Source organism: Varroa jacobsoni, unplaced genomic scaffold, assembly GCF_002532875.2.
Source record: "Varroa jacobsoni isolate VJ856 unplaced genomic scaffold, vjacob_1.0 scaffold_724, whole genome shotgun sequence".
Classification (NCBI taxonomy): Eukaryota; Metazoa; Arthropoda; class Arachnida; order Mesostigmata; family Varroidae; genus Varroa; species Varroa jacobsoni.
The window spans coordinates 14018-41721 of NW_019213626.1; the positions used below are offsets into that span (position 1 = coordinate 14018).

Consider the following 27704-nt stretch of genomic DNA (forward strand, 5'->3'; position numbering starts at 1 on the left):
AAAACACCTTTCCTTGGCTAATATATTCAAATAATACAACGAATGACTAAAGTAGCAGCTGGGTACTCTCTTGCAGAAGTACACAATAGTTTTAGGTGATGTGAAATGTTCTCCATCTGGGCCAAAAGGGCAAGTGTTGCTGTAGACATTTATGGGCATTTGGCCATCGGACGCGAACTAAAAATCTCCAAGCAATCAAAAAGTTTAACTAAACTTACGAGAAACGAATTATAACTATTTATGCATCTTGCTTACGTAACGGAAGTAGCCTACAACGTTAAGAAGTGCCTAGTTGTTCTATGGTTCACATTATACCATCAAATAATTGCCCCTATTAGAAGTATCATTATTATTAGGGGATTGGTCTTGCCGTACTTATTTCTTTAATAGTCCAATGAAGCAGCAAGAGACGGATGCTGATGTTATGAATCGGATAGCTGAGCATACGAAAAAAACGCAGTAACACCGTATCAGCACAGGAACAGTGAAGACGTTATTGTAAATTGTTGTGCCGAAGATTCACATCTACAGTATAAGAGCGATTAAAATAAGTGTCAAAATAAGCACTTTTTTTTAACAATTGATAGAATTGATTCGTGCTCAATCGTCACACAACATCATGCAGATGTATCAGATTACGACTGTCTCTCATACAGCCATTTCAGGCTTTGAAAATATAGATCTGCCAGGTATACATCAATTAGTAGAGGAAGATGAGAGCAACTATTTTTTTTTCTAATGGAAGCAATAACTTTCTTTGCTGCCTTAGCTGAAAATCTATCCCAGACGCTGTTGAAAAACAAGTAGACACAGCCTTGTCTTCTCAAGGTTAACTCGGAACATTTCAAAAATAGGTGTGTCACGTGCCAGGAAATCACTTACCCAATGTCAACAAGGGTACCGTAGGGCTTCATTTTGGGGCCTCCGCTATAAAATATTGCGTACCATTATGCTAAATTTTCAGAACTTACCAGGAGGCACAGAGCTCTTCTAGGAAGCCAGAAGTCGTGCAGGTAAGAACCTTCCAAAAGGCTGAAATGCCTGTGAATAGAGCCTTTGAACTGCTAGCTAACTGATTATCAACACCAGGTATGCTCTTCTACATGAAAAATGTGAAACAACATTTTTTTTATATGAGAACGGCCTCCTCGACCTCTCAACGTAACATTTGGTAGCACTGGGTGTATCATCAAAGCACTCCAGAAGATTCCCTGGAACACTGCTAAACAGTCGACCAGTTGTATAGCAATATGCACTAGCAGCTACAGTCAAAGTTGCCAAAATAGCTATTGCTAAAGCATGCGTCCTTCCCCACAGAAATGGCCTGAGTAAATACAAAAATCGATCGTTCACTCTGTAGCGCCAATATGAAGTCAATTGACAAGAGATAAGAAAAACAGAGGGACAAGGCCTAAAGAATGCAGCCTATAATAACGTTCCGCGTGGTTAGTATTTCTGTCGCACTCCTACTGGCAGAAATATTGAGACTTCTTGAAAGTGACACAAATAGTGGAAGTTAGATAAGCCGAAAGCAGGGATCAAAGCCGCCAAAGGCATGTAACTATCCAGAAAAATAGAAGTGCCATGCAAATTACGAGATGCTTCCGGCACAAAAAGCCGTTCCGATTCTGGATCCGAGGTTTAGAGGGGAGATAAACTACTGCTTCAAATAAGTAATCATAGAACACGACCACATTCCGATTTATTTACACTATTAGGAGGCACCTAACTCACCTGTTGACTACGATTTCGCAGTGGAAATCTATGCATGCTACGCCCTGTTAGCTTGCTGTGAAACAGTGGATGATGTCTAGGAAGCAATGTGCTGGAATAAGCAGCTGAAGGGTAAGCCAGACATAAAAACTGAAGGGTGTCGCCAGAGAAAGTCTGGCTCGCTTCGTTGAACTTATCTTGGGTACCAATCGATGATAAGGGCTTGAATTAATATATACTTTTGATTAACTGATCTTCAAAATTAACAGGTTCCAATGCCTAAGTCGCTTTGGGCAATGATCTAGACCATATTAGGTTTCTTCGTTCCAATTTCAGCGGGGTAACACGTAGTGCACGACGCGACCTTGCTGAAGTTCAGGAGATGAGCAATAGGGTCACGGTTTTTGCTTGGGCCAAGGCTCGTTAGGCGGTTTACATAGATTTTTTCTGATTAGGTGATTCGGTGAACGTTGGCCAATTTTTTTATTCAGCATGTGGTGCTGCTACTGGAAATCCGATGAAGCTTAAGGGCAGGCGATAAAGTAGCCGGTGACCATCTTGGTGAACTGAGCCCAGCCGGCAAGAACGAGTTCAATAGAACTCCGGTGATATCCATAGAGTATTCAAGTCCATCGCCTTATAAAAAAGACGAAAAAGAATAGCACCGGATTCATGATGCTTTACTGCCTAACATTAAAACAAAATTGATCAATGCCTTCCGGAAAGTTCAAAAAAGTGCGATAAATGTTTAATTCTGTCGAAAAGCAGTAAAAGGAATTCTCGCATTTACAACTAGAGAAGAGCTTCATACATTAATTTTTTTACATAGAAATTTCCTAAAAAAAATATATCACGTGAGAGGCGCGTAAAAGTCCATTGGCGCTTACTTATTCTTAATCACAACCTCTAAGTTTAACGTCTAAGAGCGGTAGGCTAGTTGGATTCGTTGTTTCTAACCAAGTTGTACATTTAGTAACGTTTTGCTGGAATCACTGACCGGTTCAAACCCTGTCATGACACATATTTACTTAATATGGTGGTGAAATAGCAAAGGGTTTTTCAGAAGTGGTACTTTAAGACTTCTAATTCTATCACTTCTGAACACAAACAGTGAGATCGCAATATCTTAGTAAATTCGTATCGATTTTCCGACGTGTTTATTTAGAATCTCTTTTGAATTCACCCGTACGTTCATCCGTTGACCATATATGTGGTTCTAATATAATAATATTTGTGATTCTTAATAAACTTTTTTATTTATCATAGATATATCATCACTCTTTCTTCAACATAATACGATGAGATAGAACGTTCGGACTAACTACAGTAGATTGTTGAGTAATTCGTTCCTTCCTTGTTCCTTTCTTTGATTGGACAATGTTTCCGTTAATTCTACAGTCGTTAATTTTCTTTCTATTGACGACCGAACAAATGACTTGCGTACAGTGAGTGCTCCGTCTGATCTCAATAGCAACGCATAGGCGTATTTTTCGTCGTTACGTTTTCTAAGTGTACGTTCGTATCTACCACTCCTAAACAATAAACATTTGTTTGTACTCGTTAGAATGCGCAGGCTTCGCCGTGTATTATTGTATTATAAGAATAACAGGCTTGTCTTCATCTCAGTCAACTGCCCGTTTATCCGAGGTCAGTGCTCATCTGTGCAAAATTTACGCCAGCCTTAAATAACCTCGATTTTTTTTATTCCTTTTTCTAGTCTACCGGCTATCACGTATTGTTGTGCTATATTTTTCGATTTATATCCAGTTGTTTTTCAGTTTTTGAAATCTGGTGTCACTAACACTTTGGGGTCCAATGGTGAATAACCGAGTGGTCACTTTGTCTTAAGTCGCATTAATTATTGGTCGAAATTTAATATGCACCGTAGTGAAAATATGCGAAGTACAATTTTATTTACTAGAGCAAAACAAAACCCTTTCCGGTTAATTCTATAAATTTTTTTTTCTTGAATTGCTAATTCATACGATAAAATAAATATATATATATATATGATGAAAGATGAGCGAAAACATTTCTATTTGATCTTATTATTTTGCTACGAAAAGAAGATGTTCCAGACACGAAAAAAAGGTTAATTTGCTGACTGAATCGCCATCGATTGTATCTAACATTTTTTGCATAGACTGTATTATAACCATCTATGTCAACACAAATGTGACTTTATCAAATCGATCATAATGGACGTTTTTTCGTTATATTATTTTCCTTCTATCGGCGTCCGTTTCCTTTAGCTATCTTTAATCTTCGTAAGCACTTCCCTTCATTTTGCTGACATCCTTCCCATGGAACTAACTTACATAGGGAATATGGTTAACTCACCGCATACGGGCTGGACGATATATATATATATATATATATATATATATATATATCTGCTCTATTATTCTGTACAGGACTCCGTAGAGTTGTGTGCCAAATATAATAAAACATGCAGCACGGTAAGTTATTCGTTATGAAGTCTCGGTATCAACAACGTATTCATCCTCCCTATCGCTTAGCAGTAGGTTATCGTAACTCATATATATATATATATATATATTGCCCCTACAGTTATACTATGCCCCTAGATCATCATCAACAAAAAGCTCGGAGCAAAAAATCTCCGAAGTAGTGATACAAAACTTCACATTTGCCTCGTGTCATTTGTTTTTGCTTACGTAATTACCGCTCTTATTCTCATTGCCTTATTATTTTAGGCTTAACAATACTAATTAGTGCAAAACCCCTATCACAAGTTACCACTTCAATCATGTTCTCCATTTTGTTTAATAGCTCAGTAATTTTGGTGGCAATAATAATGCTCAGTAGTACTATCATGCTCACTACAGTGGTGTCCGTTGGCTTTTACAGTGCGCCGCGCATCGCACGAATCGTCCGCCGCAATAGCCGCGTTGTCACCAGCGATGTCTAAAGATGTCTTTGTTCGACCACAATTGCTAGAAGGCGTTAGAGATCTTTCTAATTCCTTTATTTCTTGGTTGTTATCAGCATTGCTTGATGTTGTGATTACCTCTACTGTTGACGTCACGCCAAATGCCACACCGCAACGCACAAAGAACTCTCGAAGGGGCTTTACAAGAGCTGGTTTTAGATCCGGCTGACATATGAAGTCGCAGAGGTACGGATAAAGGAGTGCCGAGTGCCGCTGAAACTGGTTGTCGTCGAGACGGTTTAGTCGAGAGATAAGCAGAAGGACAATCATAGACCAAGCTTTACGGTAATGCTCAGCATCCAATGAAAGGAAATATGAAAGCGATTCCCGAGACAGCTCGACTAAGCGGGTCTCCACCAACGGCCTGTAATAATAAAACGGTATACATTAGGTTGGAAAAAGTTGCCAAGACCAAACAGAACACAGCATATTCTTATCCTTGTGACAGTGTGAAGTTATGTATGTTATGTATCCGCCGTCATTGTTCACGACCTTTTGTTATCTGTCAATCAGTGTAGTTATGCCTTTCCGCCAAACCTTTTCAGGTTTGGTATTGAAGAATTCGTTTAGTCACGTTGTCAGGCCCCCTTCGAAATGTGCGGTTGCTGATTTCACTTGTCAATAAACGAAAAAAGTCAAAATCCGTCAGTGCAAGGTCCGGAGAATAGGGAAGGTATCACAAAGTTAAACAGGTTCAAAATCCAGGGTGGCAGCTTTTACGACGCTAGCCATGTATGGCCTCGCATTGCCATGGAACAGGTTGATCTGACCTCTCGTTTGTCGGGTCTTTTCGCTTAACTAGCTTGGCTACCTTGATGCAAATAAAGATGCAAATCAACTGTCTTGTTCATAGGGAGATACTCCTTGCACATCAGGTCCTCACAGTCCCAACAAACGCGGAGTATTATCTTTTTATGATGATCTGGGTGGGCGATAGACATACGTTTTTCTTCTAGAGCCATTCATTAAAATCTTTAGTTTATACTGATGTACAGACACCGCTCTTTATCACCAGTGATTATAATTCTATGCAAAAATCGGTCATTGAGGTTGTATGATGCTCGATACCGGCCGACATGTTGAGATGCAGCATTAAGCCATAGTTCTTTATTTAATTCAAAGAGTTCATGAAGTATCCAAGCTGCAAGTCTGTGTAAATTCATGATGAAATTGAGTTGATTAGCGACGATTTGATGATTGTGGCCCGCCTTTTTGGCCAATTACTGAGTTGTCTGTTAGAAAGTACCTTCAGATAGTCGTCATTATACTCAGACGGTCAGTTAGAGCAGGGGGGGGGGGGGGGGGAATTTTTTAGGTCTGGATACTGTTCTCAAATTTGGCAAATAGCTCTTGAGCAACCCTTACAGTTTCCCAATACGTTGTTACCATACATAAGGCAAATGCTTTAGGTGATTTCGGCATTAAGAGTTTCGATGAAATGCATTGTAGAGAAAATGTACTTTTTCTTCCACGTATATTATTATTATTATAATATATTTGAGCTCAATCGAGTAGAAATTGCACTGACATTACAATATCCTTATAGCACGTTGGCAGCAGGAAAGCGCTTTTGGATGAATTGAAAAGCGAACTTTATTTAAAAAAAAACTTCTTTACAACCTAATAGAACAGAAATCGTTTTAACTAAATATATTTAAGAGATGGTTGAACACCTATAAAGCTCTGCAACGTAATGTATTTGAACCTTATTTTAAACTAATCCGGCTTCGGACGTCTTACCTGGATTTTGTGCGCAAAGGATCTGCATACATTCTAAAAAGGATACGTAGAGCGCACGCAATAGCAGCTGTCTCCTGGGGTAATAGGTCGGGCTTCACATTACCCCTGAAAGCCGCTTTCCAGAGAATCGACCGCTGACTTGAATTCCGATTAAATGATTTGGCTAAACGATGCGATCGCGTCAGACAATCGACCAGCACCAAAAGATGTTCACACCGCAAATGCCTAAAGCAATGGCGTTACATGTGCACGTAAGTACTAGAAAGTTTATTATGCCCATCTCTGAGATAAATACATTTCGATGTGTTCTCTACCTAGCGTATTTCTTAGGTATCATTCCATAAGGACAACAGTTTAGGGATTCGTTTCTGTAATTCTGGTTAGGTAGAGCTCAGTTCGGTCAGTTGCTTTGTCACTAAACACATAATTAGGCTGGGTGAATAATAGAAACCGGCTTGCCGGTGTATTCTATTATGGTAAATTCTATATGGTAAAAAAATTGTATAATTTCCAATTAAACTAACAGAGCCTGTTCATCGTTAAAGAATTAGACTTGGAGAACTTTTGATTTGCATGTTGTTCAAATGAGGTAAAATAAGTAGGCAATGCCTTTTAGTGTGTCAATATGTTAGCATTTATTATTAAATATAATCTTAGAAATTAATTAACATTTTAAACTGCTATTTTTACTAATTTTTATTAAAAAAAGCTATAGTTGGATTCGTCAATTTTTGTCATAGGCAGCAATATGCATTAGTCGCTATTATTGACCTCGTCTGCGTTAATTGATTGAATTGGTTGATTTCAGGCGGCACTTAGTACTTATATAGCGCATATCGAGCAATTAATGGCGAACTTCCTGCCAGGAACTCCAGATCCGCACGAGTTCTTTAATCATTTTGTGGTGTTGTGCATATACCTTTTAGATCTGAATTTCTATTCTCACAACTTTTGAATCACATTCCGAAGGAGGTAGACAATATATGACTCCATTTAAATATCAACCTATCAGACCAGAAAAGGGCCTTCCACTTGAATACCATCACCAACAACTCCACCATCAACATATTATCAAAAAAGAACTTAATGCTCTTTACGTGAAGGACTACACATGCATAGCTCAAGCAGAAACGCTGTGCACTTACTTGAACATTCCAAGATCATCTTCTGGGGGTGGATAGATGTTGGCATTATTCTTGGCGACGATTCCTTGGAGTAATTCTTGTTCTTCTTTTCTCGAGGTCGCGGGGAAAAAAACAACATTATCGACACTCTGGATTACCTCCATTTGAACGGTGCACTGAATACGCAGCAGCGGAAACATACGCTCTTCCCCTGTAGTATGTTGACGTAAATGACAGTTCACCAAAATGATTCCGAATAAACATCTCGTAAATCTCATGAAAAACTATCATATATACTATAATATATACTAAAATATCATATAAACTATCATATATATTTATATATCATATCTATAAATCAACTAGAGTTTTGTCCAAATTGTGCTCGACTGATCTTTGTTCGATCACGTTGTAAAACGCTATAAAGATTTAGATGATACATTTTTTAATCCCCATTATAGACTCTAGTATAGGATTTTTTTAGTAGGGCCCTAGTATAGGTATCACAACATTTTTTGCCAGGTATAGATATCAAACCTATCTATTCACTAGTACTAGCTTAAACCTTGAAGACGAAGATCACTCAATTTGTCTGGAACATTTCTTTTAATCTAATCTGGGAATATAGAGGTATGGCTAATACCTTCTTTCCAGGTGAGCAGTTGCTGAGGCGCAGTCGCTTCGAACATCTCAACAATGCAGTTGCACGTTTTTACCCAGATTTGCTCGCTGAAACGAGTTCCGTTGCTAACAACAAAGTTCTCCAAACAGTTGGTGCCGCTTTTTGCTAACTGCTTATTGTCTTGTCGTGCGCACTGCAATAGCAACGTGTAAAGGTCATCGAGAAGAAGACCAGAAAGAACAGTGTAGTACTGAGTGAATACATCGATGAGCGCGTACAGAGCATGATTGCACGTGGTTGTCATCCATTCCGACTTTTCCGGGCCACTCTCCGGCAATTTCATTATCATATTGTCGAAGATGCGCAGAACAAGCTGTTGAATATACAGCAGATAAGGATATCAATAAATTATTTAGTACTAAAAGACAGTTATAAAATACATATATAATATATATATATATATATATATGCAAGCAGCATATAAAAGAGGAAAACTATCAGTTGTAAAGTCACTGCTGGCTGTAATGCAAGTCGCCTTGTTATCTAACATAGTCTAACTAGATTACATATAACTAATATAGTCTAGTATAATCTAGTTGACTACCAAGGGTTACTAACCTGGAAGAGATCGTGCCACCAGTGCGTGGCAAATGTACTTCCATAACTCTTCACCACTTCAAAGAGGACTGTGAGGGCACGCGTGCGCACGTCGAGCTTGCACCGGGACACGATACATGACAGTTCAAACAGAATTGGAATCCAGCCCCGTACCCAAAGGCGGTCTTCTGATCCCCCAATGTTTCCGCCTACTGTCGCAGCATTAACAGATTGTTGCTGTTGCGTATCTTGCAATTGTTGATGAAATTGCTGTGCAGGTGCTGAGATTGCTGGTCCAGTTCCTGTTGCTGTTGCCGTCGGCGTGGCGGTGGTTGTAGCCGTTGAAGGGACATCAGAGGCACTGACTTCCCGGAATAAGTCAGCCCGCTCGGCGACATATTTAGCGCAATGTCGAATTAACCGAATAGCCTCCATCGATGTATCGGGAAAATGTGCGTTACACGCAAATTCGGACAGGCACTTAATAGCGTCCTGAAAAGAATCGACCAGATGCGGAAACTGTGCTTCATACACTTGGGTAATGATGCGCAATGTCGTTTGGAATGCCGTGTCGACGAGAGTGTCATCTTTTTCCGACGCAGCTAAATGGAAGACTGAGAAGACGTTCGTCCAGCCTGAGCGAATGCTGGCCGAATGCGCGTGCACCATGCTAGCTACACAGTGCACTACGAGTTCCTTGATATTGCGCGATGGGGTCTTTTTCATGATGTGCTCAAAAGGGCGAAGAAATTCTTTTTGGAAGCGAAAATTAGCAAATTCTCCTTTTTCTAGAAATTTGAATGAAAGTTGACGCAAAGAATCAATCGAGGTATATGCAATATGTTCGTCGGGATAGGTTCCCACTGTATTGAAATGTTCCCCAAGTACTTCCCAGATACGAGACCACTGCAGACGAATTCGGGCCATGTTGTAGTAAGAAATTTCCACAATCTTATGCATGGAAAAAAGCCGTTTATGTGTTAGCTCCTCCATGCAAACTTGACACAGAGCCTTAACGAAATCGACAATGGCGTTTCCGTCTAAGTTCGCCGAGTTCGTGAATATTCGGTCGACAGCTACCACCAAGCCCTGCTGCTGTGCCTCGGCTACCTGCAATCAGCATCATAAATACATTTCTTCTCTTGACGTACTTGTCCTTCGAAATATAGCCTATATGTTCGTGCGGCTCGAATAAGCGACTCGTGGTCGAGTAATTCTGTTGCGTGTCAACAGTATATCTATAGGGTGTTTTGGAGCTCTTGGGAAATATTTTCAGTGGTAGTGGAGATCGGTAAAAAACATTTTTTCCTTACGGAGTGACACCAGGACATAATGAAACTGTGATTACATAATGAGGAATTAACGGACCGGTTTTTGGATTTTTTTAAACGAACACAACATCCAATAGAGAAGACGAAAAGGTGAAAGGCGAAGCTTTTTTTTTTTGAACGTAACTTATTTATTGGAATTCGCCGAATTGCTTACCTGTTGTCCGCCAGTAGCAGATTGCTGTTTACTTAATGAACCGAATAGTTCTGTCATTTCTAGCTGTGAGACACATCTTAATATGTCTAGCCAGGAAGTTGCCAAAAGATTTCCATCGTGCTGGGCAACGGAGATTAATGTACGAATGGTCGCGACGTTTTTGGCCTTCATATCCACGGCTGCTACTGCCGCGCCACCTTCAGCCGTTAGAAGAGTGAAACGAACCAGGGCCGCTACATACGCATTGCGCTCCAGTTCCAATCTGTTCCAAGTAAAAAAATATAGCGAAAAACAGAAGCTACTTTAATGATGAATAAATAGAAGTATGTACGAAAAGCGAGTCATAAACGCAGCGAGTAAAAACTGAGTAATCTAACATCGTAGTTGTTGACGAAAGCATGTTACTCACTTTGATCCAATTTTCATACTTGACCAGGATTATTTTATGATGTCTGACCTGAAAATGCATGCTATCCTTATTGCGAGCCGAATCCCTTCTAGGCAAAGTGTAGCTACTTCGGGTTCGTCACAATCCTGTAACCCGACAGAGAATGCCGCCAGAAAAGGTGTCCAAGCTAGGCGAAACATCGGTACCACATGCTCCACCTAAAGGTAAGAATCAATGAAGCCAACCTGTTGTAACGGCTAGAAATGCAAAGTCACATATCGATGTCATATCTAAAAGACCCTCTCACAGACACACCGTAGTGTATATTGTTACCAAACGCATATTAACCTTATAAGGAAAGCCAATTAAATTCGGTGCTATGGAAAATCAGGCATTTTAGTATTCAGGTTCAATGGATATAAGAGACTCTAGGTAAGATCTTGTCCAGCATAATATACTCTACGACAATCTTAGCTCGGAATTGCTAGATCCAGGAGGCAATATTATCTCTCATAGACACTCAACTCAAGCAGCTCCAAAAAGCCTGCGCCTATCGTCTGCTAAGACGTGCGTTGAAAATCACTCACAGTTTGCTTATTGCACCAGTATTTTGTAACTTACCCCACAAAACTTTCGCTGAAAACAATGTGCTTAAGCAGTATTATCAATTAATCAAATTCATTTAGTGTGTAGTTTATTCACTTTTGCTCACAGTAGCCAAAGACTTTATATATATAGGTTAACAGCACAGTATCCCAACATTAGAAAGTGTATATAGAATTATTTAGAACACTTCACGTTATATGGGTTATACGAATCTTATTGAGCTTAAAAAATTAATTTAAGAGATTTACCAAATGTCCTAAAAATAATACCAGGTAGCAACGAGCTCCATAATAACCATTACAACTTCCTCCGCACTTGAAGTACCTACATGTGTCACCAAGCTCATGGAAACCCGGTTTCATGTTGAGCCTATGGTGAGACGCACGCACGACAAAGCAAGTAACGACATGCCTGTTTAGTCGGTTCTCATCGTACTCGAGACCAAGATATTCCCGTAAATATCAGCTAAACTTTTGCTCCTAATTTCCGAGTTTAGTCTTAAGGATTACGTCGCTGGGAACTCAAGGCGATGACATAGTTCCTTAAACAGCACTGGCAGGTCTGCTAGGACATACATGGGGCGAGTTCGAGTCATGATGCAGTAGTCGTCAGAGAAATCTATCTGGCTGCAATAACCACAGAGTGCGTCATGATTTAGCTGTTTAAAATAAACAGTAAAAATAAAATATTTTCCCAACGAGGCATCTCAATTCAACGTTTCTCTGCCTGCGTCCTCGAATTTAAAAATAAGACCTGTGTGCGATGGGTCGCGGTCACACGGCTATAGCACGAGACGCTCAGCACGCCGCGATTACCGATTTACGTTAGCCCTTTAAATGGTTCTGCAGGCAGCTATGCCTCTTGTTGCCTAGCGTTAGCGCCTCCATGGAAAGGCTAGCATTCGCCCTGATGAGCTGCCCATATGGTAAGCATGTGATTTTGAATTCCTTGGTTTAAATCACTTTCCTAACTGGCATATCTTTAAATAGGCAATAAGTGGAACAAGAGGTTTTGCCATATAGAGCTACGTTGACCAAAAAAGACCATATCGTGCATTCATCGACAAACACGTGCTGCTAGGTTTTCCTTATAAGCATTTGGTCTTTTTAAAAAAGAAATACTTGCATTGGAAAATGATATCGATCTTCGAATCAATTTCTACAGAAAATCTCATATCAAAGAATTTTTAGTGCATTGCCATCGGCTGTAAAGAGGCAATACTGTCATTCCTTGAAATGTATTTGTTTGCTTACATGAGAAAGAGGGGGCCGAGCTGGTTCGACTCAACTGATCTTAAATCTTAGTTCGATCAAACAACTATCTTATGCTTCAACGCTGTGACGTGTATACGGTCTGTGTTTCCACTGTGAACCTTTTAAATAACAGTTAAATTATTCGCATCCTTAAAAGATATCTGTTTACATTTTTAAATGGTATTAGTTCTAGGTGATTGTCAGGCAGTGCTCTATTTTTGCACTAAATTTTAACACACCTAAAATTGTTGAAGTTCGAAACCGGGCGTAGATGCACTCGTTTCATGCTAGGAGCCAGTCGTCTGAAGCAATGCTTAACACCAGTACAAGGCTCAAAATTTGGAAGATTTATTTAGTTTTAGGTCTTAGGCCATAGATGTTATAGAAGCTTAGTAGGAAGGCTGCAGTAAGTTATTTTTTTGCAGAATATAGCCAGAGAGTTCCTCAGCACGTCACTAACTGAACTGTACTTGTGATTTTTATGTTTCTGAAGCAAACTAGTTGAAACAAAGCTGAAAGACCGAAGTGACCGAGGTCAGAATCTGTCTGTACATACAGTGTTCAATAAGAACTCGCACAAATGTAAAACGAGGAACAAAAATGTTTTTTATAAATTAATTCGTCATTGTCTCTGATGGATAGCAGTGTAAGTTCTGGAATACATTTTTGAGCTCAAATGCATAGGCAACAAAGCAAGTTCAAGCTTCAATAATATTACCTAAAATTCTGCTAATCCCTCCCAATACAACAATATTATATTTGAACGATGCTGCATAAAAGTATTTCAAAAACGTCTAAATAAGAAGATCAAATGTTGAGAAAAACACCAGCAGCCTAAATTACCAAATTTTCAGAATTAATAATTGCTTGGTACGCAACTAATTACGCTATTTTTCGAAGCATTCACCGGATAGTGTAACTAACGACACGCCGTTTACCTGACTGGCGCACTGGAACTCTGCATTCACATGGGATACTGACTCCATTAGGGCATTGGCAGTCGACGCGATTTGTTCAAGCTGCATATTGCTCAAAAGTCGACCTGTTGATGCTGAGGGCTTCATTTTGATTTCGTTTTCGGCAATCTCATCGTATATTCGCGATAGGTAATCGGAAGGTAAATCAGCCTGATCATTGATACCACGGTTCATAGTGATGTACTGCTCCTTCGTCATTTTGTGTTTAACCTGTAAGTTAATTAGCAACGTGCAGATAAACGAGTTAAACTTTAAATAAAAGCTTAAAAAAAACTTTAAATTGCGCGGTAATATTTATGGAAGCATCAAGGTTACAATCATTTCTACACTGTTAGTGTAGTTAATGTAGCAATATACCTGTTGGCTGTGTAAATCAGTTGTAAGCATGATGATTGAGTAAGCAAGTACGTATGCCGTATCAGCGGAAGCAAACACGCCGCCAGGGTTGTTCTCAAAATATCTCGAGGCGAACTTTTCCATGAGTCGATCGATTTTCTGCGCCTCGCCTGGTAGCCGAAAGCCTTCAAGAAAATGCCGTAATGCAGCCACAATTTCCTTCCCCGAAAAGTCCATCTGATCGATATATGCGCTCATAATTAAACGCTTAAACGGATCAGGATCACCAATTACCTTTAACATTTGATAAACGACATAACAACTTAGTTTCTATCGGACTCTTACGTATATGCACTTAACAAAGCCGCGTGCACCCCATGCTCAAGCATATATTAAAGAATTGACGGCGGAAAGTTATGACATAAGTACAAAGCACTGTATCTGAGCACAAGCTCCTTCACAATTGTTGGATCTTCCAACTAACAAGCAACTTTATGTCGTAGTCCATTGAAATTCAAATTAAGGAAATTGTAGAGCGTATATACTAAGTCATTTACTATAAAAGGTGATACAGTAGACTCGTAACTTGCTGAACCTTTTCCACAGCATTAGTTCTCTAATTTCAGTCGAAATATGCACCACCGTTATATATTACTTTCTGCCATTTCGATAGTAACTAATTTGCCTCTACCGTTGAAGTCTAAGTTCAAGATTTTTTGAAGTTTCGAAAAGCAACTTCGACAATTTCATGTTGGGCCTTCAACAATTTTTACATTAAGATGTTGTTGAAACTTTCAACAAAACGGTAATGCATGGCAGCAGTGCTTGGCTAGTGTGGTGGGTAGGAGGCCTTAAATTATTTCTGCCTTTTTGCCACTTTAAAGTCGCGTATGATCGTGCAATGAGGATGGTCTATCTCTGTTCATTATTCTTAACTGCTTAATGAAGATTTTTTAGTCATTTCTTTCAGTTGTTGGTATCCGTAATTGACAAACTATGACTAATGCAGTTGAATGCACCTTTATCAGATCGTGAAACAGATTCTATAAGTTTGTAAGTAAGCAGCCAAACATTTGCTGTAAACGAATGTCCAAAATGTAGAGGAGTAAGCATCTTTGTCTTTAAAAGGCTTGTTTTCGAGATCCAAATGTTCTTCCCAAAATTTTTGTGACTACCGGCGGTGTCTCTAGCGGTCGAACTTTCACCGAATACAAAGTTGATACGGTGAGCCGTCTCAATGCCGTAGTTGCAAGATGAAAGTTATATTCGTAAACCACTTGATTGCTAATTTCCCGTGACCCACTACAACTCACTCGCTAATAGCTCAAGTGACGATATTCGAGTCACGATTTCAAAATCTTTAGAGTATAAGTACATTTCGAATACAAAAAATGTATCATGACTCACCGTTGTAAACTGTCATGTACCACTGTCATAAAAATAGCGTTTTTTTTCACGTCCCATACTGAATGATTCAATATATATTTCATCCCGACGATTTTTAGAGAAATTGACGTCTGTACTGTTTAACCGGTCATAACTTTCTGGTTGTTATTTCTTTTAGAACTTCATTCATTAGAAATATCGAGTAACTCAAAATTAATTCTTGAACAAAAGAAGTCTTAATATGCTATTTGAAGCATAAAAATCTAGCAGAAGTACAAAGACAAGATCGCAGGAAGTTTTAAGTGAGCCCATACGTGACTTACAATTAATTGAATAAAGAATAAGTTTAAAAGGGATGGAACCGTTCAGAATGTTCGTAAGTAATATTTTTTAAGACCAAGAGCATCAACAGACTTCACTAGCCAAGGAAGAGCAGTGCATAGCTATAGCTAAGTAAAGCACCGCAAATATCTGTACACATCAAATGACAAGCTTGATATATCAAGTGTTCTTCGCATTGTTAGGCGTGAATTGAAAGTTGCATTTCAACAATGGTACATGCTATCAACGAAAATTATCAGGACCGAAGAAGACAATTGTCCAAATATATTACAACAATGTGAACAAAATGCACAATTTTCGGAAAAGGCGATGAAGCTACACTCAGATTAAATGGCACTACTAATCGACCTAACTGTGCTTACTGAGCAAAAAATAGTAATAGCCATATAAATTTCTTCTGTAAGACATCTTTCCCTTTCTGACGCAAACACTAACCTCTCCTATTTGCATTTTATCGAGTCGTGGCTCGGAATGGAAAAAGCGCGCTATATCTTCGGGCATATCCCCAACAATCTTTTGTTCTTGTAGAAACTGGAGACCTTTGGCGGGTTTTCGCTTAAATAGCTCGATGCCCTGCTCAATTATTTCCTTTTGCTGTTTTACTACCTGCAACAAAGAAACCTTTTAGTCACCGATTACGGGAAAATAAGTAATGATGGCAATGCTGTTAATGTAAATGCCCAAATCGGTACCAATGTGTTGCAACCGGCTTCAGACATCAGTAGTCCTTTGGGCACTATATCATTTTAAAAGGAAGTACAAACAGTATCTCTCTGACACTTTTTTGCTACTTTGATAGTTAGTTTTGAATTCTGGGTTGGGATATTTCAATACTTGGCCAAGATGATCACAAGGGACCAAGCGTTTTCATTTTAGTCGAAAAAGAACTAATTGCCAATTAAGTGCCACGCTTGATAATAGTGAACTACACGTCAGCTACCTAAATTGATTTTTTTTATGAATAAAATGGCCCCGCTGCTTGTAAATATTGTAATTTCTTTTTTGCAAGAAACCGTGAAAATGTATGCTAGCGTCACCCCGTTATTTAAAGGTATTTAAAGATTTTATTACGTAATAGTTCACGTGGCATTTTTTTATTTTAAGTTATATTACTTTTAGATTCTCGTCTAAGGTACAACTTCCTTCGGTTAGGTTTCGTTTTATAAACGTCAGATTCGGAACAGTGAAGTTTGATGTGCTTGTAGCACGGTTTCAATTAAATTTACCAGTCGATGAATGGCGCAGTATCTGGTAGTACGGCTTTCGAAATGAAAATTTAGAAAATATATGTATTGTATATATATTGGACTGAAAGGTCTTCTTCAGGAGTCTCCGCCATCTTGATTACGATCAGGTACCAGAAGAATTTCGTTGCACGTCGGAACAGCTAACATATTCCATTTTTCTCTGTTGGAAAAAACTTCCAATAGCACCGAATAAGTAAAAAATAAAGGATGTTATTTATCGGCGGCGGCAGAGCCTCGGACAGATCCACTGAAATGACCGAAAAGGACTAGATCTCCGGAATCGGCAGCAGCTCATTCGCCTGATTTCTCGTTAATTGTAGAGGATTAACGACAAGGTCAAGAACGCTAAAGGTTGACGAAGGCAGGCAATCTTGTGGCTTTATTCGTTGAAAGAGGCAGGTCTTGGCGTTTCTGTTAGTATAGACAGCGCATTAGGTTTGGCGATCGATGAGAAAGACAGAGAGCAAGTAGCTTTAGCAGAGACGCATCATCTGTGCATAAAAAGGATACGCATACCAGGAAGCGGGAGTTGTCGGCGGAAATGTTATAAATTAAATTCATAACTAACAAATAGTGTCTAAGTTGATAGTTAACCGGTCTCCAAAGAAGTTCCCAATAATAGATACACTAATGCAGCTGAAGGGTCTATTCAGAGTAATTCCGTTCGAACAGGAATTTAAGAAACTAGTTTCGTTAACTAAAGAAACTAGTATATGTTAACAAACAGAACTGCACCACAAACCAAACTTCAAGCCACGGCCTATACTCTTTTTCTCTAAATGAGTATAGCTTCTAAAAAATGAAAATATGCACGAAAAATCACAGAGTCGTTTGGCATATCATGCGGTAATATATGGTTATCTCACCCAAAACTAATGATCTCAAAATTCAGGTTGTATCAGCTCATAGAGTTTTATAAGCAAAATTATATTTAGCCAAATTGTAAATAGACGTTTTTAAGTTTACATCCAGTACGAGTGTTAAGCACTACTTCAGATGGTTGGCTCTCACTACGAAACTAATCTAAATGACCGTTCAGTCCCGAACTTTTTTCTATGCGACAAAGACCTTTTGACGGTGACATTTTTGTGGCTTAACGCTACCAAGAAACAGAAGTCTCGAGAACTTCGATACCAACCTGAAGTTGTTCAGCAGAGTTTCCATCGACTTCACGCCCACCTTGATTGTTCCTGTGGAGCCCCTGACGTTGGGACCCGTCGTCTTTCTCCGTATCTCCCCCTGGTCTAGGAGCTCCCCACTCAACGATACATCTGAGAAGCGAGACCAGACACTCGAGAGACTTCACTCGCATACTTCGCTCGGCTGCTTCTGAACCACTCTGTGCCAAACGGGCTAGATCCATAACCAATCTGTAAAAAATGACAAATACGTAACCACAACCCTTTGAAGCATCGTTAATATTTGGTCATATAAATTCATATACTAATCATGTTTCCATACTTTTAAATTTAAGATGGGGCGTTTGCTTCGGTACTGGGTCTCAAATCTAATATCCTTCTTTGAATTCACTTTTTGGCATTTTGATGCAAATAATATTTTTTTTCATTTGAGTTTGTTGTCGTGCATACACGAACTACATTACCTAGATTGTAACAACTTCAATTACACGAACCTTTCGAAAATATTCGCGGCCATCAGGTCGCAGTCGTAATTTACATAAATGTCAACAATCGACTGTGAATCCGCGCAGAGTCGGGTTAGCACCTGTACAACTTTCCACTTGTGGCTGAACGAGGCTGACTGACTCTCGAGAATACCAAGAAGAATTTCACGGAAGAAAACTTCTACTTGCATCTTAAGGTGCGTCTTAAATTTGTCCAACAGCGCCAAAAAGATTGTCACCTGTCAAAGCACCCCATCAAGGTGTCAAGTGATCTTCGGCAAAAAATTAGATTCGTTCAATCTTGATAATTTAAACAGAATGCTCTATTTTTACGAAAACATTTAATTAGGTTGAATAGTGGCCTTGACTGGAGCAGCTTTTGCATCATAACGGCCGTTAATGCAACCTTACCGAAAGCTGAAACACGTCTGGGAGCGGGGAAACCCCGTTCTTAGAGAGCGCTACGCAAAGGTACTGCTTGATGGCGTTGATGAACACCGGATTCGAGCGAAAGACTGGACCCGCATTCTGGATCACCGACAGCAAAAGCTGAAGAGACAGGATCTACAAAAAAAAAATAAATACATAACAAATAAAGCACAGATTTTCCTGTGGGCTATATAGTTTACCTTCATAACTGTACATTCATACAGTGTTCTTTTTCTGATATTTTCGAAGAATCGAGGTATTATTTTAAGTAAAAGTATTAAGGTAAATACACCGCTTCTTTGTCTAACGTCAGACCTAAAAATTTATCCGGAAACACAGTAACCCCCTTTCTTCTCATAAAATATTTTTATTTACGCATTTAAGAAACTAAAATATTGCACCTTTGATCTCATCTCGTGAGACTTGGGATCAAGTTGTTGTTGAGTTAAGGTCCCTGTGTGAGTGGTGTTCCCATTAGTTTCGTGAGGCAGGGGCTTCATCGAAAGTTTGCACAGTGAACGGAAGACCAAGAAGGCGTCTTTGTGCGTAATGTGCGCGAAGTGCGTTGCAGGCGAAGGCTCACCATCCTTAGCGACCTATTCATAAATGCAAATATTAGGAAGTTCGTTATCATTGATCATGTACAATTTTTCGCTTTGTATCCTTCCTAATCCATGTTTCTCAATTTATGTTCCTAAAACCGCAATATTTTTGTAGCTCTAGCGAATTGCTATTTTGGCTTAGAATTGCTTTCTCAAACGTAACTGATTTAATACACTTATGGTATGTTAAGATGTCAACCAGACCTGGCTGACAATATCGTGTAGAACGTTTGCAATTATAGCTTCATCATCCTGCGGCGCCCGTTCCATTCGAAGGAATATTGCTGACAACATCTGAGTTAGCGTGGCAATCGATGTTGTTTGGTTGACGAGACTTCGGGAAGCCAGATAGATATTGTACGCCGTTCGTACAGCCTGTAAAACAGCTCCTTCATGCACCTAAAATGATAATAACGTTATGAATTTGCTTGGCATTGTTGATCGCACAATGTCAAACGATAAAAAGTGGTTTTAATATTGGTAGACAATCCATATACAGAATAGAAGTTTTGTAACCAAAATTCTAAATATTAGATCTTAAAGTACGTTAAGTTCTATAAGTAGTTTCGTAATCAGACATGCCTCCACATACCTCGCAGCAGGCACATGTGAGCAGCGTCAATAAAGCTTTTAATATTTGCAGCTGAACCTTTTCATCCGTCTGTGGGCCAAGAAAACAGCCGCAAATTACTTCAACTATCCGGTCCTGACCAGATAAAAGATAACCGTACGCCACTAGCTTCTGAACACAATCCAGCGCTATGACGGTCAACCTGCAAAAATAAAAAACGTGCAAAAGCATTTAACTGAGTGGTAAATAAGAATAGATCACACATATACTTTCAAAATGCTGGGTGTGCGAATAAGCACCGATGGTTGTTGTGTATATTACACTGACCGCTTTGCGTTTAATTCGCGTAAGTATACCAGTAAGAGCTGCGGTAGCTATATATTCATTCCATGTTTAGTTTCAATACATTCAAATTACTGTTGAACAAAAATATATAACGCACGGAACCGCGAATAGGTTAGCTCGGATTGCACGTGTTTTCAGTATTTTAAATAAATTCATCGAAAAATCTAAATACGGATAATCTATTAGCGGATGTGAATTCCAGAAGTCTGCCAAAGAGAAAAATCAAGGTTAATATATAAATTTTGAAACATCCAGACGCAATTTTAGCTCCATATATGAAAAAAAAAACTAAATAAGTTAGAAGTTGCGTTATTACGAAACCAAGCGCGCACTTCACGGCTTCAAAAATAGAGCTTGGGCAGACCCTAAGCCAACGCCAAAATACCTTGCCTAAAAAGTTATCACCAGCTCCAACTGTTGTATTCCCTGTAGCTCCTGCTTGTCTCTAGTGTTCCGGTTTATTAATTATGTGAAGACAGGCATCCATTTACTAACAGAAGCGAAGTTTGTAAAGTCTCTAAGGGCCTGGGCCTTTTGTTAACATCATTCGTTTATTAATTCTTTAACCTTAAGTGCCGGAAGAAGCATTAAAGGAGGAATTTGGGAGTTGCACCATGCAGAATAGCGGTACGTAAATATACATAATATGAACTATCAATAGTTCTTCTTGAGCACCTTAAACCCAAGTCTCCAGTTTTTAAACGAAGTGTTTTGATAGGTACATTGAACAACTTCTGCGTGCACCTTATCCAACATAAAACATGAATTACATAACTACAATGGCATAGGTTTTTGGTCAATCATTCTCATTCACCAGTAGAATCCATAATTAACAACTAAACCCTTTTAGAGTAGTTAATGCCTCTTCTGCTTGAGTTAGATTAGTCTAAAACTTCTAACGCTAATTAACTTTATTGTTTGACTGATATTAAGGAATTAATACATTGTCGCGCAGTTCATTTTTCATAAATGGACTAAAGCCATACCCTTTATTCTAATCCCCGTATCTGTTATGCATCCTTATGTAGTTGATTACGGGACGCCAAACTCGTAAGAACATGCGGGAAGGAAATACAGGAAGCTCAATAGCGTGTCTATAGGTTTCGGTCATTTACAAAAAAACTCACTGCGATGAGAAGTTAATCAATTTCTATACTCACCTGGGCGATTTACTCTGACAAGCTAGTTCGAAGGGAGTCATAAAAATATGTGCAGCATTATTCTGCTGTTCGAGGGCTTCACAGGGACCAGGTAGCGCTCCTCGGCCTGGCCCAGAGGATTCATCCGGGTCTGGAGGCAGTTCTTTCAATGACTCTTGACACAACTGAAAAAAACGAGCAAAATAGGCAGAAATAAAAAGAGTCCCTGTCATTGCAGCCGTGCTAAATACTAACAAAATGTAAAACAGATACATGATAAGTTATCGAGTTTCGTACGGCTTGCGCAAGCCTTCCTTAGGTTCCCTAAGAGCCACTAGCAACGGGTAATACTGAAAGCAGTCACCTCAGGTAATTAGCAAAATTCATTGTATGGATTACAATACGCCTAGCACAAGGGCTCAGGATAGTCGTTGCCTGCATATGAAATGTCAAATTGATTACATTTGGTACAAGAGAAAAGACGTTCGTCAACGTTTGTAATCCGATGTAAATCTGCTTCGGATATGGAAACCCACAAATTCCCATTCGCATCGCAGACACCCTTGCACTATGAGCTGACAACCTGTTTAAAATATTCACCCTCAAAGAGTTAATATCATATACTCGCCTGAGCTATGCAGTTAGGTATACATATATAATCGATTAGGCAAAACCGTGCAGCCAAAAGGCATATTCGGAAAAAATAAAATTAAATAGTTAAAAGCATACGAAGATTTTTATTTAAGTGACCATACTTTATTTGTATTAGTGTGGATAAGTTCTATTGAATAATAGCCCGAAAAATAAGACTAGAGGTTTGTTGACATTTTTTGTCAGAGGAAGTTTTTGAATAGGTCAGCTTTTTATTTAGAGGGCGATGTCGCTTCAAGTCGCCTAATGCATTGGTCTTAGGCTAGTTATACATCTATCTATGAAACTAAGACCTTTTAGTATGCATAATTTCATCATGAATTAGTTACTTCCCGTAGTGGTATGTCAATTTTATACGACTAAGATTTATCTTTAACTTTAATCGAAATGCCATGCCGCGTCCTCAGAAAGGAGCAGACATGCTGGCAATTGCCTATAGCCTTCATGCGCTGCTAAGTGATCAAGTCATATACTTCCAGCCACACTACCCTGCTAAAGAGCTACTGCAAAACAAATAATGCGATTTTTATTTGATGTCTAGCAGCATTTTGAGGCTACCTCTCTTTAATTTTATTTCAAAAATATAAAAAGTTACTGCGCGTTGAGTCGAATAGATAGAGGAATTAAGAGAAGACACAGGTTGAACGATTTTGGTAGAAAACTGAAGTTAGCTGTAAAGCGTCGACAATTGCAACATCTAAAACATGCGAAGCGTCTTTAAAGAGTATGAACCTCTTGTATAGGACACGTTGACGGAATCACTCTTAAATTACTTATGAATACTTTTTTCTGACGGCAGCATTAACCAGCAAGAAAGATATTTCCTACTTCAACACACTGCTTGATTAGCATTGTTGAAAGTTTTCCATAAGGAAAGCCAGCTTTGAGATTTTTAAACACGGGAGTATGGCTCTTACAAACTAGGCTATGGACGTCGTCTCATTGCTCGTCCTTTTCGAATTTCGAATATTTTATTCACACTTGGTGTGTAAAATTAAGCTTGATGCAATTTTGCTGCTCCTTAGCACGCAAAAATCAAGCGCCATAGTTTACAATAGTCTGGAGATTAAAAATTAAATTGAGTGTAAATTAGGTCAAAACGATACTACAACGCAACACTTCCAACCGATATCCGACCATTCGAAATAGACCAATTCGTTTGGTTGTAAATATAATTCATCTTGGAATTTTTTTAATTAAGTAGTACAACCGGAGCGAAATGGAAAAAAAACTGTACTAATTGATTTGCGTTGAATTGAGACATAGGCTTCTGTAATTTGCCTTAAGGGTAAACTATTTTTAAGACACTTTTAATTTAGTAACAAATTACATACATAAAGTAAGAAAATTCAAAGATGGCGATGTAATAGTCCCTAAAATTGTAAACATATCAATGCAAGCTGATTGGCCTGTCCTATGTTAAGCTATGTAATATAACAAGAGAATGTAGCGAATGCTCGTCGTCGTCGTCGTCGTCGTCGTCGTCGTCGCTGTTATTAACGGAGATCTCCCCTATTGTCTTGATTGATTAGCCCTATAGGCGGTCGCACGTCGTGAAAACTGCCCTGCTCTTGAAGCTTCTCTTCGGTGCATTACTAACCGCAAGCTATTTCTATTTTATGTAAATATCTGTAATGTGTCAAAAAGCTTTCAATTGTAGACAAAGCCACATTTTACATCATTGTCTATGCTATCGCTTACGTAAGTATTTGCAGTTTACGGCGAGGCTTATTTAATTTACAGTATGAGGATATGTGATCTTTTTAAATTTGAGCGTTACTCATCGTGTCAGGTGTGCCTGATTTACCAATCAAGTAGCACCGTTCCGCAAAATATGTGACATTGAGTGGGATTACTTTGAACCAAATCACTCTAAAATTAGAGATGTAACCCAACTTAAATCTTGTCTGAATTGCACATTATTCGACAAACAAATTAGAGCATCGAAGAATAGAAAAAATGAACACCTAGTGAATGGCTTATACATTCTGCTTTGCTACTTTTGGCACTAACAACAGCAAACATATGTTAAAGCGTACTTGTGGCAATTTTACTTCTGTGTTGACAACCAATTTTTGCACCACCCGCGTGGGCATCCGCCATGTGCATCGATGCAGGCCTGTCGTTCCTGTATCCTCTTGCTATTTCAGGTTAGGTGCCTCTAGATAGTATTGAATAACCCCGCACGTACTAAACCAAAGCTGAATATGATACTGCACCATCATAGTATGTGACGGAATGCGTCCTAACAAATCGTACTGACATATAACAAAAAGATCATAATGCTTTTAGACCAGTATCAGAATAATCCATTTGCATAAAGTTGACAACAAATTTATCCCCCGCAGGCGACGTTTCTACAATAAGATCACCATAGAACCCATAAATAAATTCATTTTTTTTTACAGGCGGTCACGTATAAACACACAAAGTTCGTAGTATAAGTATGGAAACATACATTAGGTGTCGTTGCACATTGCTGGTCTTGTCACCTAAACACTTCGCATTATTTAACCTTCAAATCGCGTGCCACCCCGAATCGACGGGGGACGATTCACTCTAAAGATATCCTCCCCAGAAAATTTTTATTTCTTAGAGGCTAAGATTTCCAGGGACATGGAAAAAGTATAACGAGTACGCAGAATGAAAAATAGTTACTAAGATAAACATCTCACGTTGTTCCAATAAGCATATATTCTAAGTAAACGTTAATTATCGGTATACGCTTTTAGTAATAATAATAACATTAATATATAGTCAGCATCATTACTATCATAAATGTTGTTTGAATGTGTATGAATGAAAACGTTTGATCACACGCACGTATTGCCTATATTTCTAATTATAAAAAATAAAAAGTATTATAAAAACACGTTAAAGACATATTCACATAAATCCTAATCTTTCATAATTTTAGTATGATCACCATCAAAATGCTCTTTAGAGCTATTATATATATATATAGTTGAGTTTAGGTACCTTTATATGAATAGCTTGTAACCCTTTTTTTAGACTGTGCCTAACAAGCTAATTATGGTAAAGAAATAGTCTTTAGCATAATTAACGTTAATCTTATTTTGCTTTTTTTCCTATTTTCTTAATTTTTGCTTATTTTTTTCGAAATATTAATGCAGTCATAGTTATTTAATGCTTGAAACGTATACATGATTCGTTGCCCACGGGCATGATAAGAACATACGTCCATAATAGATTCGTAGATTTTCGGCAGCACTTTCTCATGAATACGGGTGAAAAAAATATACCCTTAGACTCACTTTTTTTTTTGTTATAAGACTTTGTTAGGTACAACACGTGAGAACATTCAAAATTAAACCACGATATAGAACATAACAGGCAGATTTTTATATTTATTCTATTCTGGTTTAATCTATATTCGATGACATTAGAGAACACAAAAGAACAACTATTTAGTCCCGAAGACTGTTTAATATTGGAGTATGCTTTACTGTGAGAAACACTCGAAACAAGTTGAGTAATATATTAAGGTTATGTATGATTAGGTTCTCATGCAGTAAGCGTATTTTTATTTTTTTGCTTTCTCCTACTAACAATAAGTCAAAGGGCTCTTCATTTGCGTCGCCAAACAGAATGTATCCAACGGATAAATTAAATAACTACAGCTCTTATATATGTGATATTCACACATTTATCGATCGAACCAATTATAAGGTGGCTTATCATTTTTGCAAACCGCAATCCGTGAGAGCATCAGTGCTAAACAGCTATGATAGTTACATTTCAAACATGGCATTCTATACACTCTGCATATGTAGCTAATATGAAGTCACAACATTAAGTCATAATACTATATAAGCAATTTCACCCAACCAACTCCGCCTTCAACAAGACGTTGTAGTACGCCTCGGTTGAAGGACCCAATTACTTATTTATATATTTTTTATGTTTTTCATCTTACAGTGCGAACTTCCATTAAAGTACTACGGAGAGCATCGCATGCTCTTGTGTCTTTGTTTGAATTTGTACAGTCGTATCTATGCGATATATACTTCTAACAACAGCATTAAAGATGCATACTTTTATTGTAACAAATAATTTAAAAAAAATTCTTATTTCCTTCCCATATTATTATGGCAAAATAGTGTTTGCACGTTTGCTTACCAAATCACGCCACATATTAAATTCACCTTCTACGAACTCTCAAGTCAATAGACCTTATTACTCGTTATCGAATATTATTATCAAACATTTTAAATACTCCGAAAGAAATGAAGTGGTGTAGAAGAAGAACCAGTCAAATGCTTATGTGATAAACTTATTTAATGTTGTTGCTCGTGGCTCCTTGGCTCGCATGTAACATCAATGACAAGCGGTAATTTTATTACGTTACTGCTGATTTGTATTGCTAACCCATAATATTAGCACAAAACGTGGCAAAAATTGGTTGTAGATTTTACAGACGATCCTACAACCAATGAACTTTGAAGATTTCTTACGTTACTACCCATTTCTCAAATATCTTCTAAGATAAATAAAGATAAATAATAAAAAAGTTGGAATCTGCGTGACTCTTAACGTGTCGACAAGCATATAACCCCATGATTCACAACTGTGACGGTTTCACAAGGTGTACAAAGGATTAAATACATTCGTTCTATTTTGATTCCCGTGCATATGTATTTTCTTTAGGAAAAAGCATATTATATAAATCAAAAACGTACACTAATTTTTATTATTATTATTATTATTACTAAAATTACTAGTCGTTTTATAATCAGCGAGACGTATTCAGCAGGATAGTACTTGTGGAATTTAAACTAAGCAGTGGAAGTACGATAATAAAACATATGTGTAAACTGCTATTTTGAAGTAATATAGTTCAAAAATACTAGCAATTAAACCCGAAACGTTGGAATTTATAGCTAGGCATTCCGCCCTTACTATTAAAGCAGCTTTTACAGTTGGATTAACCATTGCTATATGAGGATTTGGCACTACACAGTAATTTTAAATTCACTTCTTAAACTTTTACACAATTTATAATAATATTCAGAGCACGCTTACCTGTTCGATCATAGACCGAATCAACCTTTGCTCTGATATATAAAGGTGCTCAACCCACCTGTCTTAGCTGGGTACATCTCTTCGAGTCTTTTTCTGCCACCAATCGCTCGAGTGCTCTCCGTACAAACGGCTGCCAACTTTCTGCTCCTCCGCCACCGCCACTGGTGCCGCTGATGCTAGCTGACATTGCAGCAGCTGCCAGATGGCTCGAGCGCTCTAACCGCCACAGTTAGAAACAGGCCACGAACCTCTTATAGAGTGTTAGACCTCCTTTAGAGAACTTCCGCAACACCGATCTACAATCCACGGATCACTTCATTCGCCGGTTAAGACACTCGTTGGCGCAAGGTAATACAAAATTAACTGATGCCTTCACATCCACGTCACACGAAACTGCCTATGGCAGCGGTGTTTATGTCCCGTCAATAGAACTACGTGGAACACAGCACTAAGCTTCTTCGCATGGAATAGGTGAACGGACATATACGCACGCACTCTTTGATGGTAAAGGGCGTTTAATTTGCAGATATT

The 27704-nt window shown here is 38.5% G+C and overlaps 1 protein-coding gene across 2 annotated transcripts; it reads right to left on the reverse strand.

Annotated features, from left to right (window-relative positions):
- Positions 1 to 2837: 2837 nt before the first annotated feature.
- Positions 2838 to 27515, reverse strand: LOC111262997 (brefeldin A-inhibited guanine nucleotide-exchange protein 1). Of its 2 annotated transcripts, none has more exons than XM_022837676.2 (18): positions 27232 to 27515; positions 21501 to 21664; positions 20017 to 20197; positions 19629 to 19799; positions 19224 to 19418; positions 18805 to 18957; positions 18403 to 18632; positions 17908 to 18139; positions 15958 to 16128; positions 13816 to 14088; positions 13420 to 13668; positions 10692 to 10840; positions 10235 to 10496; positions 8771 to 9859; positions 8174 to 8525; positions 7552 to 7741; positions 6407 to 6631; positions 2838 to 5030 (listed from the first exon to the last, which is right to left on the reverse strand). In XM_022837676.2, exons 1-18 carry the CDS (start codon positions 27358 to 27360, stop codon positions 4508 to 4510), a joined length of 4938 nt encoding a protein of 1645 aa, XP_022693411.1. In that variant the 5' UTR covers positions 27361 to 27515; the 3' UTR covers positions 2838 to 4507. The 2 variants fall into 2 exon arrangements, with proteins under 2 accessions (XP_022693411.1, XP_022693410.1); XM_022837675.2 differs by having other exon boundaries at positions 19629 to 19823.
- Between the last annotated feature and the right edge of the window lie 189 nt (positions 27516 to 27704).

Coding starts and splice junctions, on each gene's coding strand:
- LOC111262997 (XM_022837675.2), bottom strand. CDS start 27,360: ATGTCAGCTAGCATCAGCGGCACCAGTGGCGGTGGCGGAGGAGCAGAA. Junction 10,497..10,691: donor AGGATAGCATGCATTTTCAG/GTCAGACATCAT, acceptor TACTTGGAACAG/ATTGGAACTGGAGCGCAATG. Junction 8,526..8,770: donor GGTGGCACGATCTCTTCCAG/GTTAGTAACCCT, acceptor TATATTCAACAG/CTTGTTCTGCGCATCTTCGA.